This window comes from Cyprinodon tularosa, unplaced genomic scaffold, assembly GCF_016077235.1.
Source record: "Cyprinodon tularosa strain WSP-4 unplaced genomic scaffold, ASM1607723v1 ctg211, whole genome shotgun sequence".
NCBI lineage: Eukaryota > Metazoa > Chordata > Actinopteri > Cyprinodontiformes > Cyprinodontidae > Cyprinodon > Cyprinodon tularosa.
In genome coordinates, this window is record NW_024038781.1 from 652,202 (window position 1) to 666,248 (window position 14,047).

Sequence of the window (14,047 nt, forward strand, 5' to 3'; positions counted from 1 at the left end):
TTACATCTTTTAACGTGTATGTGTTATGTTCTGTGTGAGAAACAATTTGTTTAAATGTAAAGATGCCTATCCAGGGGACAGGCATAGAATGTATGCAAAGGAAAAATGGGGAGCTTAAAGGAATAGTACACCCAAAACATGATTAGCCTTCATTTTCTACTCACCCCCATGCTGAACAATACCCTGGAGTACTTTTCTGATATCTCAAATGCATCTGGAGATCTGGGAGGCTTCTTGCTGTCTGCTGACATTCAAATAATGGAGGTCTATGGTGACCGAGACAGAAAGGTCCATAAAAGTCCACAAAAAACGTGTCAATATTCCTCCATACTGCTCGTCCAATGTATTCCAAGTGTCCTGAGTGGGTAGCATCCAGAATTTACTCGAAACGAAGTCATTTAGAATGTTTTTAGAGCATAAACAGTAGTGTATAGGATTTCCTGAAAGCGCGCACATGCACGCTCACGACGCTACGGAAGCCGGCAGACCAAACCAGATGAAAGTGCGCATTCAGCGTCTGCTCTGCCAATAATGCAAGCGTAGAAGAAGAAATGTCCTGTTTACCTGTGCAAAGAAAGAAACAACGAAAGAAAAATATCTGAGGACTTCAGTGTTGAGGAAGAGCATGAGTTCTTTGCCGAGCTGAATGCGCACTTTCATCTGGTTTGGTCTGCCGGCTTCCGTAGGGTCGTGATCGTTGTGGACTTTTATGGACCTTTCTGTCTCGGTCACCATAGACCTCCATTATTTGAATGTCAGCAGACAGCAAGAAGCCTCCCAGATCTCCAGATGCATTTGAGATATCAGAAAAGTACTCCAGAGTGTTGTTCAGCATGGGGGTGAGTAGAAAATGAAGGCTAATCATGTTTTGGGTGTACTATTCCTTTAAAAAAAAAGAACCACTGTAGGTGAGATAATAAGTGCTAATAAACTTTAACCAGAGCCTCAATTTATAAAAATCTGTATTTTTTTTATAAACAAAAAAGGACACTCGAAAACAGCAAAAAAGTGATTTTTCTTCTTTTTTTTTTTTGTATTTGTTGTGGCCCAGCTTTGATGACACAAAACAAGTGGAAATCCAAAAAGGCCACAGATGCACCATGGATTGATTTTACCCAGGCAAAAGAAAAAATGTTCCAGGTAAACTCCTTTTGTTTTCTCAGTTTATTTTCTCTTCATGCAAGCACACAGAAAAGGACAAATATTTCCTCAAAGTTTCTCTTGCGCTGGTAAAAGAAAGAAAAAACAACATACGCCCACCCAGATGCATGCTGGTACGGAAGAGGATTAGGGCCACTAAAAAAAAAAAAAAGAAAAAAAGAAAAAAAAGGTTAACTGATTTTTTTATTTTATTTCAGTTTACTATGGGAAAAAAGTCAGAATTCTGACTTTTTTTTTGTCAGAATTATGACTTTAATCTCAGAATTCTGACTTTTTTCCCATATTAACCTGAAATAAAATTTAACAATCAGTTAACTTCTTCTTTTTTTTTTTTTTTTTATTCAGTGGCCCTAATCATCTTCCGTATGCTGGTTCCTACCATTGACAGCCTATTTATAAAAATAATTCACCCAAATTAATCATAACTAACCAAAAACAAAGGAACATGACTAAATAACCAAAAACCATTATCTCATAACAGATACCAAACAATAAAGTAAAATAAATTTAGCTAGATTATGCACAAAAACAAAAAATTTTGTTAATTTTTAACAAAAAAATAATTGTCTCCTACAGAAATCTTAGGTTTTCAGTTCACTGCTGTGCTTTAATGTATATTACTGGAAATGTGTTTACTCTAAAAAAAAGCAAAACACAAATATAGAAACTATGCTGGGCCAAAGTGAATTATTTTAACACATTTTTTTTTTTTTTTACGAATCCGCTATCCTTGTCTTCCAGCAGGGGGCAGCACTCGTCAACAGCTCCTAGTTTTACACCGGAAATGAGTCGATGTAGTTCCGGGTTTATGCTGACGCGTCCGTCTTCCTCTCGCTCACCGACGTGTCAGTCCTCTCCTGTCCGCTTCAGAGTAACGCACAGATTATTTCAGCTAGAAAAATGCCCCCCAAAGGCAGCAACAAGCAGCAGTCCGAAGAGGACCTTCTACTGCAGGACTTCAGCAGAAACCTGTCGGCAAAGTCAACGGCTTTGTTTTACGGAAATGCTCTCATCGTCTCAGCCATCCCTATCTGTGAGTAGCCCAGCAACTGCTAACTGTTTAAGCTAACTTTGGGTCTTGGAAGGATTGGAAAAGTCATGTCACGTTTTATATTAAAGAATATTAACTCAGAAATCAATATTAGTTCAAAATGAACAGTAGATTGATGAAATGGCATCACGAAGAACAATGAACAGAATAGACAGACTAGGGAAAAGTAAAAAGCAGTTTTTAGGTTGTTCTTGGAGCATTCTTTAACTCACCTTTTAAACTTAGTGTTGCACGACTATAAACTACTAAGATTAGCTGACAGGTTCAATTCAGTTTATTTCTATAGCGCCAATTCACAATACATGTAATCTCAAGGCACTTTACAGTTCACCAGATCATCCAGTCACATGGATTCAAAGTTTTCCATCTAAGGAAAACCAGTTTATTGCATCAACTCATTGACTCGAATGCAATCCCTCACACTAAGCATGCTTGTAGCCACAGTGGAGAGGAAAAACTCCCTTTTAACAGGAAGAAACCTCCAGCGGAACCAGGCTCAGTGTGAGCGGCCATCTGTTGAGGCCAACTGGGGTTCAAGGAGACAGAAGCAGAGATAGAAAAAGCAACTGTAAAAGGCAGCGCCGTCTAGAAAACACACAGCCAGGCAGACGAGCTCCGAGCCAGCTCCCATGTCAGAGGATGAAGAGAGCACATCCAGCCAGTCACAGTCAGAGAAACAGGACTACACTGGAAAACAGGCCGATCTCCAACATCAACAGGTTAATGAAAACATTGATCAAAGCAGCTTAGTGAACCACAGTAACTCTGGAGGAGCTACAAACATCAACAGCTCAGGTTGAAGAATGTGATGAGAAGACATCAATCAAAGCTGCGTTTAAGGGAAGATGTTAAGAGATAACGGGTACGGGATACATCGGACCCATAAAAGAGATGCTCTGACCAGATGAGTGTTTTTGCTCTACATTTAGTGTTTAGATCTGAGAGGAAGATGTGTTGAACTGTTAGATGTTGCAAAAGGCTTTAAGTTCACAATCCAGTGATGCAAATGTCCAAACATGCAGCCAGTTTTACATTGGAGGTTTTAGATGAAAACATATTGATGTGTAAGAATAGCACAGTAAGCCCAGACCTAAATCCAATCAAAGCATTAAAAGATATTCAGAAACTCCCATCCAACCCAAATAAGCTGAATGTTGTTTGTTTAAACTTTTACATAAATAAAGCGCTTTGAACTTCTGAAATATCACTTGATGATTTATGTGTAAAGTTCTGCCTAAACTTTTCATGCAGCTGGAGATGATTTGAGGAAGCAGCGACTTTTAATTGGATGATTTCCATGATTCAATATTGAAATTTGGGTTTGGTGTCAATGCAATTTTTGCAGACTTTAAACTAATTGTAACGTGTGATCTGTGATATAAAACTATATTCTATATTTTTTCTTCCTATCCTCACAGGGTTGTTTTGGAGGATCTGGCACATGGACCTTGTCCAGTCTGCGGTTCTGTATGCAGTGATGACTCTGGTTAGCACATACCTGGTGGCTTTCGCCTACAAGAACGTCAAGTTTGTGCTCAAACACAAGTAAGAAGGATAATCAGAAGCTCTCATTGAGATCATGTCGACGATTAAGGGAAATGTTGAAAGCTCATATGCTATTTATGATCGACTTGTTTTTATTGGCTAATTAAATCTGGTCTAAAGCACAGTTTGGAGTGGAGTTAACACTCCTTTGTTCTACAGAGTCGCCCAGAAACGTGAGGATGCCGTTTCTAAGGAGGTAACCAGGAAGCTGTCTGAAGCAGACAACCGCAAGATGTCACGCAAAGAGAAAGATGAGAGGTGAAATTACTTTTTTTTTTTTTTTTTATTAATAAAATTATACTGAATATTGTGGGTTTTTTTTAAACAACTTAAACTAAATTAATATCTAAACAACACTAGTGAAACTATCATTCACTGTTGTTTTTTTTTTCCTCCAGGATCCTGTGGAAGAAGAACGAGGTGGCTGACTATGAAGCCACCACCTTCTCCATCTTTTATAACAACACCCTCTTCCTGGTGCTCGTCATCGTCGCTTCCTTCTTCTTGCTCAAGAACTTCAACCCAACTGTGTATCCTTTCAAGTTTCAGCATTTATTACGAGATATCTGATGATCCGAAGTAAAAATAATGCAAAACATTTTTAACAGTTAGTTTGCTTAACAAAAATAAATTCTCTTTAGGTTGTTTTGAACAGAAATTTTATTGATCAAACATCTGCTCTTGCATCGTTTGTGAAGCATGAGGGTAGTTATAATCAGAACATTTTGTTGTTTGGAAAAGATGGATTTATTTCTCCTTAACCCAATGTTTCCCAGCAACTACATTCTGTCCATCAGTGCCTCCTCGGGACTCATTGCTCTTCTGTCCACCGGATCGAAGTAAACCAAGAATAGATCGGCAGGAAGTCAAGGGGTTGATGTTTAATATGGGGGGGTGGGGGGTTAGGAAGTAGAAAAGGACAAAGGATCAACATTTTCTGTTGTGGTTTAAAAAGATTCAGAATACCACATTTCACTTTCACAAAATTGTTTGTTTTTTGTAACAAATAAAGCAACCAGCTTTACCTGTTTGTCTTCCTTCCCTTTGTTCAGACCAGTTTAATAACTCTTATTGGGAAAAGCACAGAGCAGTTGCAACCAGCTCCCTAAAAGCAGTTTTTACTGCGTTACCCCGATGCTACAGAGGAAAAGACTTGGAGATGAGCTTTGAGAGGCAATCGTTGCGGTCTATTCATCTAACAAGAGTTCAGTGGTGATTCTCTCCAATCTGAACTATCAGGCAGTTGATAGTTATCAAGATTGCAGGCCGCTCAGTGATTTCAGCTAAAGGGCAGATACTGCAATCTATGGATAAATTGCAAAAACACCTGAAATATAGCCCACCGTTCACCCCCGTATGTTAAAGGTGTAGTGAAGGATTTTTCCGATCATCTAAATAAGTGGTCCTCCCAACTGTCAATCATTCTGGTGATATGTTTACGTACGGCCGCCCTACGTCGTCCCCAGCTTGCTATCTTTTTCTGCTCATGTACACTTTCAGGTGTAGATGTGTGAGCTACTTTTTCAGCCAATTATTGAAGCTAACCTTTTTCACGCGGTTCTTTGAAAATGCCACAGGGTCGTAAGAAAGTGTCTACAAAGTGTATGAGAAGCAAAGAAAGGCCTCAGAAGCACAGGCGTGACTTTCTGAAGGACTGGTCCCCACTAATTATTTCAATACATAGACTTTGGCAATAGGGCAAGAATGTCTAAATTAGATTTTTCTGGTTTTGAAGGAGGATAAACACTAATGTATCTGAAAGGGAAAACATCCATCAATCAGTCCACATTTTTCTGGAGTGCTTCATGAATGGATGAAACTGAAATAGTGTACATACTAGGGAGGTATGATATATTGTTGTTGGCATCAGAATAGGCCGTTTTTTTATATATATATATATATACATTGTCTACCTATAAATATAATTATCAGTGTATTTTGGCTTTTTTGTGTTCTCAACAATAGGAAAGCATTCAATAAATGTTTGAGCTCATTTTTGGAAAATACAAACCTTTTTGAAAGCGTTTGTGTCGAGTAACTGTAGGTCCATCACCCACCACCCTAGGAGTGTCCCACCAACGTTCATCGCAAAGTTACACTCCTTTCATTGTTTGTATTCCTAAAGATCCATGGGAAAGATATCAAAACTAAAATAAAAGTATAGAAAACATCCATCGTACGTCCCTCTCCCCAGCCACTTGGGCAATCTGAAGGCGCTCCCAGGCCAGCCAAGAAACATAGTCCCTCCAGCGTGTCCCGGGTCTCCCCCTGGGCCTCCTCCCGGTGGGACGTGCCTGGAACGTGTGTGTGTGTATAGAAAACATAGCTTTCCTAAATATGCATAAAGTCCAGGCCTGAGCCACGTTAGAGAGCAAGTCATTCAACAAATCCTGAAGTTTGTTTCACCAAAGCTTCAATTATTCATATATGACAGTAATGGAAACTTTACTTTTGCTATGACTGTTACACCCTGTTCAACATATCAAGCAAAGACCATGTTTTCATTGGCAATGCATGTATTTATTATCACACATTCGTAGGATATTTACAGAGAGAGCACTCCTCAGCAAAGAGACATTACACGGATGTTTGGAACGTCACACATAAAAAAAAATATTCTAGACGTTTAGGTTTGACATTTAAATATAGAAACAGAAGGAAGGTAGAAAACAATGGGGGTTGTTTGTGTCATATTTCACTAAAAAATAGATTTTTGGATCAGTGACTTTTTTTATTTTAAACCTGTGTTTGGATCTTATTGCATAGCAGCTAATTAATATTTTTTCTCTTTCAGGCAACAGGTGTTAGGTCTACCTGTTATCTTACCGGCATTATCTATTCATTTTTTTTTTTTTTTTTTGTATGGCTTTTTAGTCCAAAATAGTTTGCTGCAGTCTTTGGGGCAGAGTGGTTCAGAAACACAAACATACTCCGCATCCAGTAATTGGTAAAAGATGTATTTCCCCATTTTTTTCCATAAACGATCCACCTTCATTTGCAGGAACTCCTTCTATTTTCCAAAGAGCTCAGAAACAAAAAATATTCCCACTGAACTGGAATCAAAAAGGCAGGCTACTATTTACTGTCATGTTAAAAAATAAGCTAAAGTAGAACATTAGTTTTTACTTATGAATACAGCTTTGATTCTCAAGATTCTGTTCTGACGTTTTTCTGATGATTTATACTATTTAAAAATTTAAATGCCTCTATACTAGTATGGAAAGACATCCCTGAACATATTTCCTCATTAAGACACTGTTTGGCCATACCAGGGGTCTGCAACCATTAGAGACAATTATATATATATATATATATATATATATATATATATATATATATATATATATATATATATATATATATATATATATAGGTTTTTTTTAAGTGCAAGATAGATTTTTTTTTTTTTAAGCACAACTTTTTTTCCTATTCTATTTTAAACTAAAGCAAAATAAAACTTGTGCTGATATAGGGTGGCTGCATTTCATTTTATAGGATATTTTTTTGTAAAAAAAGATGAAAATGAATAGTTTCCAGCCTAATTGCAAAAAAAAAGGAAACCTATTGATAGGACTGTAGGTGTCATTCTAATGTTAAAACTTAATATATTCACTAAGACATATCTGGAGGTATAAACAATAGGTTGATCCTTTTAACTTTTAAGTAGAGTTATGAAATAGGAAGGTCCAAATGGCCACTATTGGCTCTGGGGCCACAGGTTGCAGACCCCTGCCATAGACTAACACAATGATGAGGGCTGCGACCTCAATTACATAACAACGGGCCTAACGTCTCTTTTGTTAATTTCTAATGATGCAGATTTTTCCCTTTGTGATCAACTGATCTTCAAACTTTCAAAAGATCTTATAATTTTTTTTCCTCTGACTTTAAGTCCCTGTATCTGAACAAGAGAGAACCAATTCTGCATTGCAAGCATAGGAGAATAAATTAATGTGAAAAGATCTAAACATTACCTTACCTTAGGAAAAACTGGTTGTTACCATCAGTTTTTTTCCTTTATTTTGTGTTTATTTTGTGTAATGACTTCATATGATTTGCTGCAGGTACTGTAGTAAAAATCTCTTGAGGCAGCAAAAATTGAATTAAATAAAAAATAATTAAATTGAGTCTGCCTCCTTGGAAGAAAATGTAAGGTGAAAATGGAACCCTGAAAATGTTTTCTCTGGTAACACACAAGCATGGTCTGTACGATTCTTCTAAAGTTTCCACAACACAGCACCCAGTGTTTTTCACAACCAAAACATTTTTTAAAACAGTAAAATTTAGCTGTTCTACAACAAGTAGGGGAGGGGTGGAGGTTAAATTCTCATCACTATATCAATTTCAGTGAGATCCCTTTAAAACGACTTCTAAACCACAGGAGCACTCTGACAACATTTTGAGAGATCATGAAAACGCTTTTCTTGTTTTTTATTTACTTGTACCATGAGTACAAATAACAGCTTTACCATAAAGCAATTAGCACAAAAAGCAATGTACCGTATTTTTTTTGTACTTTCTCAGCTTTTCTGTCCCTAAAACACCTTAGTTTTGAAACATATCCAAGGTCCAAGTCTTAGATGACTCAAAGTAAGCTGTGAGATAAAAACGGCCTTTTATTTGACTTCAGTGTAAAACCATTTTGGCAAGCACAGAAACGGCCACTGCAGAGATTTAGAGGCCAACTGTGCTGCACACCAAGGAAGGACATTAACTCCTCTGAAACACAGCCAACATCTCCACTGATCCCAAAGATAGCTTACTATTGAACTATTGGGAGTCAGAAAAAGAATGATGATAGTAGGAGCTTGGGGTGCAAGAGTAATGCATGTTACAGGCCAGTTCATAGTTAATGTTACATTAAGGAAACAATGGAAGTGACCTCTGCTCTTCCTATTGAGCTTAATGTCCCTCCAGAGATAAAAGCAAAGACTATATGTTTATCAAGTTACTCTGAGGGAGTAGGATTAAATTGATGCAACGTTTGCAGCAACACTGCAAGGAGAGCAATAAAATATCTCTATTTACATCTCATTTATAGAGTTGTCTTACAGTGCAGGAAAGCCCTCATATGCAAGACAGGCTTCTTGGTAGTTTGCTTATGTTGCAGGATAAGCTTTACACTTTTATATACATTTTACAACCTTGTACAAGCCATTCTTTTTACAATGTCAAAATATATTTTCAGATTTCATAAGCAGTTTATAACAAGTTTTTTTTTTTTTGTCTAATACATTGGGCTCATTACTAAGAATGTATTTTTTAACCCCTACCAAAAAAAATAACCAAAAGCGTTCAGCAATACAGTCAATGTTCTTTAATGCTGATTTGGCTTCCATAGAAAGGCTATCTCATCTATAACTTCAAACTGAGGAATCCACATTTTATTTAATGTCTCCTTATTTGTCAAGCATGGATGCAGTTTATTAACATTTCCACACGGGGGCGACATGCTTTACTTTTTGCCCTTTTCTAGCATGTCCAGTTTTTTTTTCTTTTTTTTTCTGGTACCACAGTCATCTTGCTTCGCCAGGGTCGCACAGCAGGTGAACTTGCAGCATTTCCCTCCAAAAACTAATCAAAAAGAGGAAAGAGGCACACTGTAGCAGAGAAACATGCATCTATTGGTTGCTATACTCCGGGATCTGCAGCCAGTTATGTCTACTCATTAATATTCTGTAAAATATTGGATTGATTATATTTAGAGGGCTTCAAAGATGACCCGAGCAGATGACTGTTGGTCTTATTTATATGCATAAAGCTTGGTTTTCAAGCGTTGGTGTGTCACTGTTGGTAAAGACTACCTTTCAAGAAGAGGGTAGGATCAGGCACCTCTGACAAAGGAGGTGAGAGTTTGAAGCACATATGGTCATTTATTTTGCCACGCTGTTTGGCATGTTAATAAAAGCAGTAAATAAAGAACTTGATCAGCATGCAGGTGAGGGCTCAACCTGTCCACTCATCTGAGGTCTGTCTAATTTGAATACATACGCTGCCTCTGTATCCTGCTGTGGAATATAAAGAAAGAACTTTTTTTCTGTTGTGCTTAAATTAGCTGTGAAAACAGGCCTGGATTAAGTAGGTTTTTGATTCAAGTACTTTATATGTCTTCAGATGAATAATCAAGGTGCTCTTAAAGATGGCACTTTGAATTGAAAGAGTTCTATAATGTAGAGTCTAATGCAAAATGAGTCGTAGTTGTGGACATGCTAAAGTTTTGACTTAAATTCATCTTTTCTAAAGCCGAATGTGTGTTTTAGCATGCTATTGGGTCTGAGCTACTCTAAGTTCTGCATAGTTGTATTAATGAAACCTCTTTACAAGCTTCCTGACCAGCAAAGACTCGAAGATCAGTGGAGGAAGGTTTAGATCTAGTAAGCTGCGTGTGAAGCTCTGGAAAGTCTGAGCTTTTCCCGGCTAAGCTGAACCGCACTTGAGATGAACCTCAGTATTAGAGAAGATCGAAGCAGAAGCCTCGACCAAGCATTGTTAAAGAATGCAATGCTCGGATGTAGCATGGTTATCCATTTCCGACTGGAGTGGTCTGTAGCTGGTTAGGCACATCCAAGGAGAGAACTTGTGGATCTGAACTCCAAACCAAAGCAGAGTTGAAGGTAGAGATGTAGTCAGGTAGTCTTCAGCAGACCTGTAGTTGGTCCATCAGTGCAGTCTAAGAGCGGTAGTCCTTCTTACTGTAAGGTCTGTTGCCAAGGATGTGGTCGATGTCTGACACAATGTGAGAGGTCATCTTAGGAAGGATCTGGATAGAACAGAGGGTCTTTACATGGGGGGGGTAAGCATTCCTAACAGCCTCTGTATTCTAAGTTTTCACCTACATAGCCGGACTAGAGTAAATAACTCATATAGCTTTATATTCATTCAATAAAAGTTGGCAAAAAAAAAAAAAAACACAAAGAACTGTAACTGTGAGAAACAAGGGATTTTGTCAAAAAAAAAGATCTGTAGGAGCTCTTTGAAATAGATCAGTGACCTGGATGCACATTCCTCCCAAAAAGTCCTGAACATGACGGATTATATCTGTGAAGATTCTCAGTCAAGCTTGTCAAGCTTGAAAAAGTTCAGTCTAAGCTACTGGATGTGATTTTTTTTCTAGAAGATGTTTCTCCTCTCATCCAAGAAGCTTTTTCAGTTCTAAATACGGGTGGGGAGCACTGAGATTAATATGCTGTACTGTAGGTCTAACAAAGCGTTAGCGGGAACTAAAGGTGGCTCTGATCTCTCCTACCAGATTGGCCATGGAGGTCACCTGGGGGGTGTTGATGGTTGTTAGGGGGTTCTGATGGCTCGTTAACTTCCTCGTCAGAGTGGTTTCGGTCACATGCCTCATTGAATTGTGAGTCAGGTGGGGGAGAGGTGAATCTTCTGGATATCCTAAAAGTGTTTTGTAGGTGGGTGAAAGGTTATATCTACCTCCTATGACCACCTCCTCTGTTGAGAAATGGTTTTTCTAGGTTAACAAAGATGGCTTCCTTAACCCCTCACTCAAACCATCTTTCTTCTTTTGCAAGTGTTAGGTTTATTCTTTATACATCATGTGCATTGTTATTTTGTTAGCCAGATTAGAAAGAGTAGAAGGCCTTCCTTCACATGGTTGATATCACTGTGTGTACGGAGGCCATCTAATCAGGACAGCCTTCGTGTCTTTAAAAATACACAGGATATGGGCACATCTTGGAGCCGGACTGATAAAGGAGAGCTATGTGTAATCCTGGGGTTAAAGAGGCAAGATGCATAAAGGTCAAGGCATGGATGGTGTGTCAGTTTCTGATACGGACAGTTAAGCATCCACATAATGCAACACATGGGTTCATGGGGTATAAGAATGACCTTGTCCGGGGCTCAATCTTGGCCCATGAGGGGGGAGTGTTTGCCTAGTGGTCAGACCATTGTGCTTGTCTTCTGAGAGGACTGCAAGTACCCGGTAAGATCCCCACAGCCTCCACTCTGGGTTCCTGAGCAAAACCCTTAACCCCACACTGCTCTCCGGGCATCACGTAATGACAGCCCACTGCTCGCCCAGGGCATGGGTCAAATTCAGAGGTACTCTGAATGTGAGATCAATAAAGTTCGACTACTATTATCGTTGGCCAATCCAGTGGGAGGGAACAAGACACCTTTTGTTTCCCCTAATTCTTTGTTACACCTACACTGTATTAATCTCAGTGCTACTCAAACATCTAGAAAACTTCATGTACAGTTGCCCAGACTGAACTTTTTCAAGCATGACGTATTATGTGTATCCAGTCAGACCAGTCGCTACAGTTTTTAAAGTACTTGTTGATGATAAAGAAAATTGTCCCCCAAAAAGTGCCAAAGCAGTAAAACAAAGCAATTCAAAATTCTGATAGATCACTTTAACATGGCATGGCATTAACCCTAAATGTTTATGATGACCCAGATGTATATGAACAAACACAGATGAAAGCAGGAAGGTGCGTGCCGCTACCTGAATGGCCCCGAGGTTCTCCGTAAGCTGCTCAGGGTTGGATGTTCCCAGAAGAACTGAACTCACTCCTTCGTTTCTTAAGCACCAGGCTGGAGGGAATCACAATAAAAACCTCCTTTGATCATTAATATACACTGAATATTTTTGTTTTGAATCAGTGAATTTGATAAAGAATCAGTTTTTCTGTTAAGTAGATGCAGCTATCTCAGGGGAGTTTGAAAGGGTGTAAAGGTGCTACTTAGGTGTTTTATCACCAGCTAGGTAAAACACATTTGATTGTTTCTTTAAAAGGTGACAGTCACAGTTGAGTTGCTGGTTCAGCAGCATCTGTCACTCATCCTTACCCACAGCCAGCTGAGGCAGAGTGCAGCCCAGCTTCTCTGCAATGTGGTTGAGCTCTTTCAGCTTGGCTTGCTGCTTCCTTCCATCTTCACTGACTATTTTTTCCTTCAGCCACTGATACGACTGGCGGGAGACACAAAACAGACAGACAGAATGAAAAATCAATAGAACAGGAAGTTATTTCCAGAGATGTAGAATAAAAAAAGACCACAGATAGGGTAAATAATTGTATCCAAAGGGAAAAGTGTCAAAGAAATATTTTTCACAGTTGCAAAACAACATATATGCATAGCTATTATTCCTTTAACCCTGCTTTACTGGAGACTTTTAAAGTAGAGAAGTTAAGTATAAAGAAAAATGCCCAAACACAGGGGAGTCATCAGGGAGCAAACACAAGGATCAGCATACTTCATAGCTGTTTTAACCAGAAGGTTCTACTTATATTTGAGCACAACATCAAAATATACCCATAGCTTCAACAGTTTCATTTGAAAAAGTTGTACGCTTTAGGCATCCATATAAAAAAGGCTTTAATGTCTAGTAATTTTTCAAATTCTCCCTGCTGCTCCAGCAAATGGTGTGCATGAGTTAAGGATCATTGCCCTGCAGAGTAGAGCAGAGCAGATGACCCCGGGGCTTACCTTCATTGAGGCCCTGGATGATTCAGGGATGCCATTTTCATATTTTCCTGTTATGATGCCACACGCTAGCGGTGACCAAGTCATCGCTCCAACTCCTGTGATGAAGGAAATCGAAATGGAACTTAAGCAGAAAGAGTTCTGGTAATAGACAGCTTGACAACAAAGTGTAAAAAGGGATGTGTGAGAGTGTTTTCTAAAATACTGGGTTGTAATCTTTATGCTGTCCTGTAGAGACTCTGATAGGGACAAAATATAAGCATATACACAACATTGAGTTGTTTTAACATAAACTCTGGGTTTCTGTAAAGACCAAGATTGATATTGGGGACAGAAACCCAAAACAAGGGATGACCTTTACAATTTTTCTTCATCTCATGCTGGAAAAAATAGATTGGGGTCCAGGTGCTGAATGAAAAATGAATAAAATGGTTTCTTTTTTATCATCAGTCTTATCAAGGATTGGTCAGCCTAACAAAAAGATGTTTATCATGCACATTACCATGAAAAATACTTGCCTATCTTATGGTAAAGTTCAGGCAGTTGCACCTCTACTTTCTCCCTCTGAAAGAGGTGATATTCTGCCTGTTCACACACCGGAGGAATCAAATTAAACTGCCGTGCCACAGAATATGCCTCCTGGAGAGGTGAGAGAAGGAAGAAGAGAGAAAACCGATGGTATTGGAATTGAAATATAATGTGATTTTTCATATATCGTTCACCTTTAATTAAGAGGGAAATTAAAACCAAAACAGGGATTTAGAAAAAAAATTGAAAATGTAATATATTTTTTTGCAACATAATGTACCTTAATGTGCAGCAGTCTGGGACATGTGCCTACAG

The 14,047-nt window shown here is 38.6% G+C and overlaps 2 protein-coding genes across 4 annotated transcripts in view; one reads left to right on the top strand and one right to left on the bottom strand.

The window, feature by feature from the left end:
- Positions 1 to 1,967: 1,967 nt before the first annotated feature.
- On the top strand, positions 1,968 to 4,781 carry ssr3 (signal sequence receptor, gamma). Its single transcript, XM_038285531.1, has 5 exons — positions 1,968 to 2,194; positions 3,631 to 3,757; positions 3,917 to 4,015; positions 4,156 to 4,287; positions 4,534 to 4,781. The coding sequence occupies exons 1-5, from the start codon at positions 2,062 to 2,064 to the stop codon at positions 4,598 to 4,600; spliced, it is 558 nt and encodes a 185-aa protein (XP_038141459.1). The 5' UTR covers positions 1,968 to 2,061; the 3' UTR covers positions 4,601 to 4,781.
- Positions 4,782 to 8,774: 3,993 nt separating this feature from the next.
- Positions 8,775 to 14,047, bottom strand: part of kcnab1a (potassium voltage-gated channel, shaker-related subfamily, beta member 1 a) — a 125,060-nt gene continuing 119,787 nt past the window's right edge. For all 3 annotated transcript variants that reach the window (XM_038285562.1, XM_038285560.1, XM_038285561.1), the window contains exons 10-14: positions 13,723 to 13,843; positions 13,208 to 13,302; positions 12,569 to 12,689; positions 12,225 to 12,313; positions 8,775 to 10,517 (exon numbers count right to left, since the gene is read on the bottom strand). In XM_038285562.1, the coding sequence (XP_038141490.1) occupies positions 10,428 to 10,517; positions 12,225 to 12,313; positions 12,569 to 12,689; positions 13,208 to 13,302; positions 13,723 to 13,843 (516 nt within the window). In that variant the 3' untranslated portion in view covers positions 8,775 to 10,427. The remainder of the gene's footprint in view (positions 10,518 to 12,224; positions 12,314 to 12,568; positions 12,690 to 13,207; positions 13,303 to 13,722; positions 13,844 to 14,047) is intronic.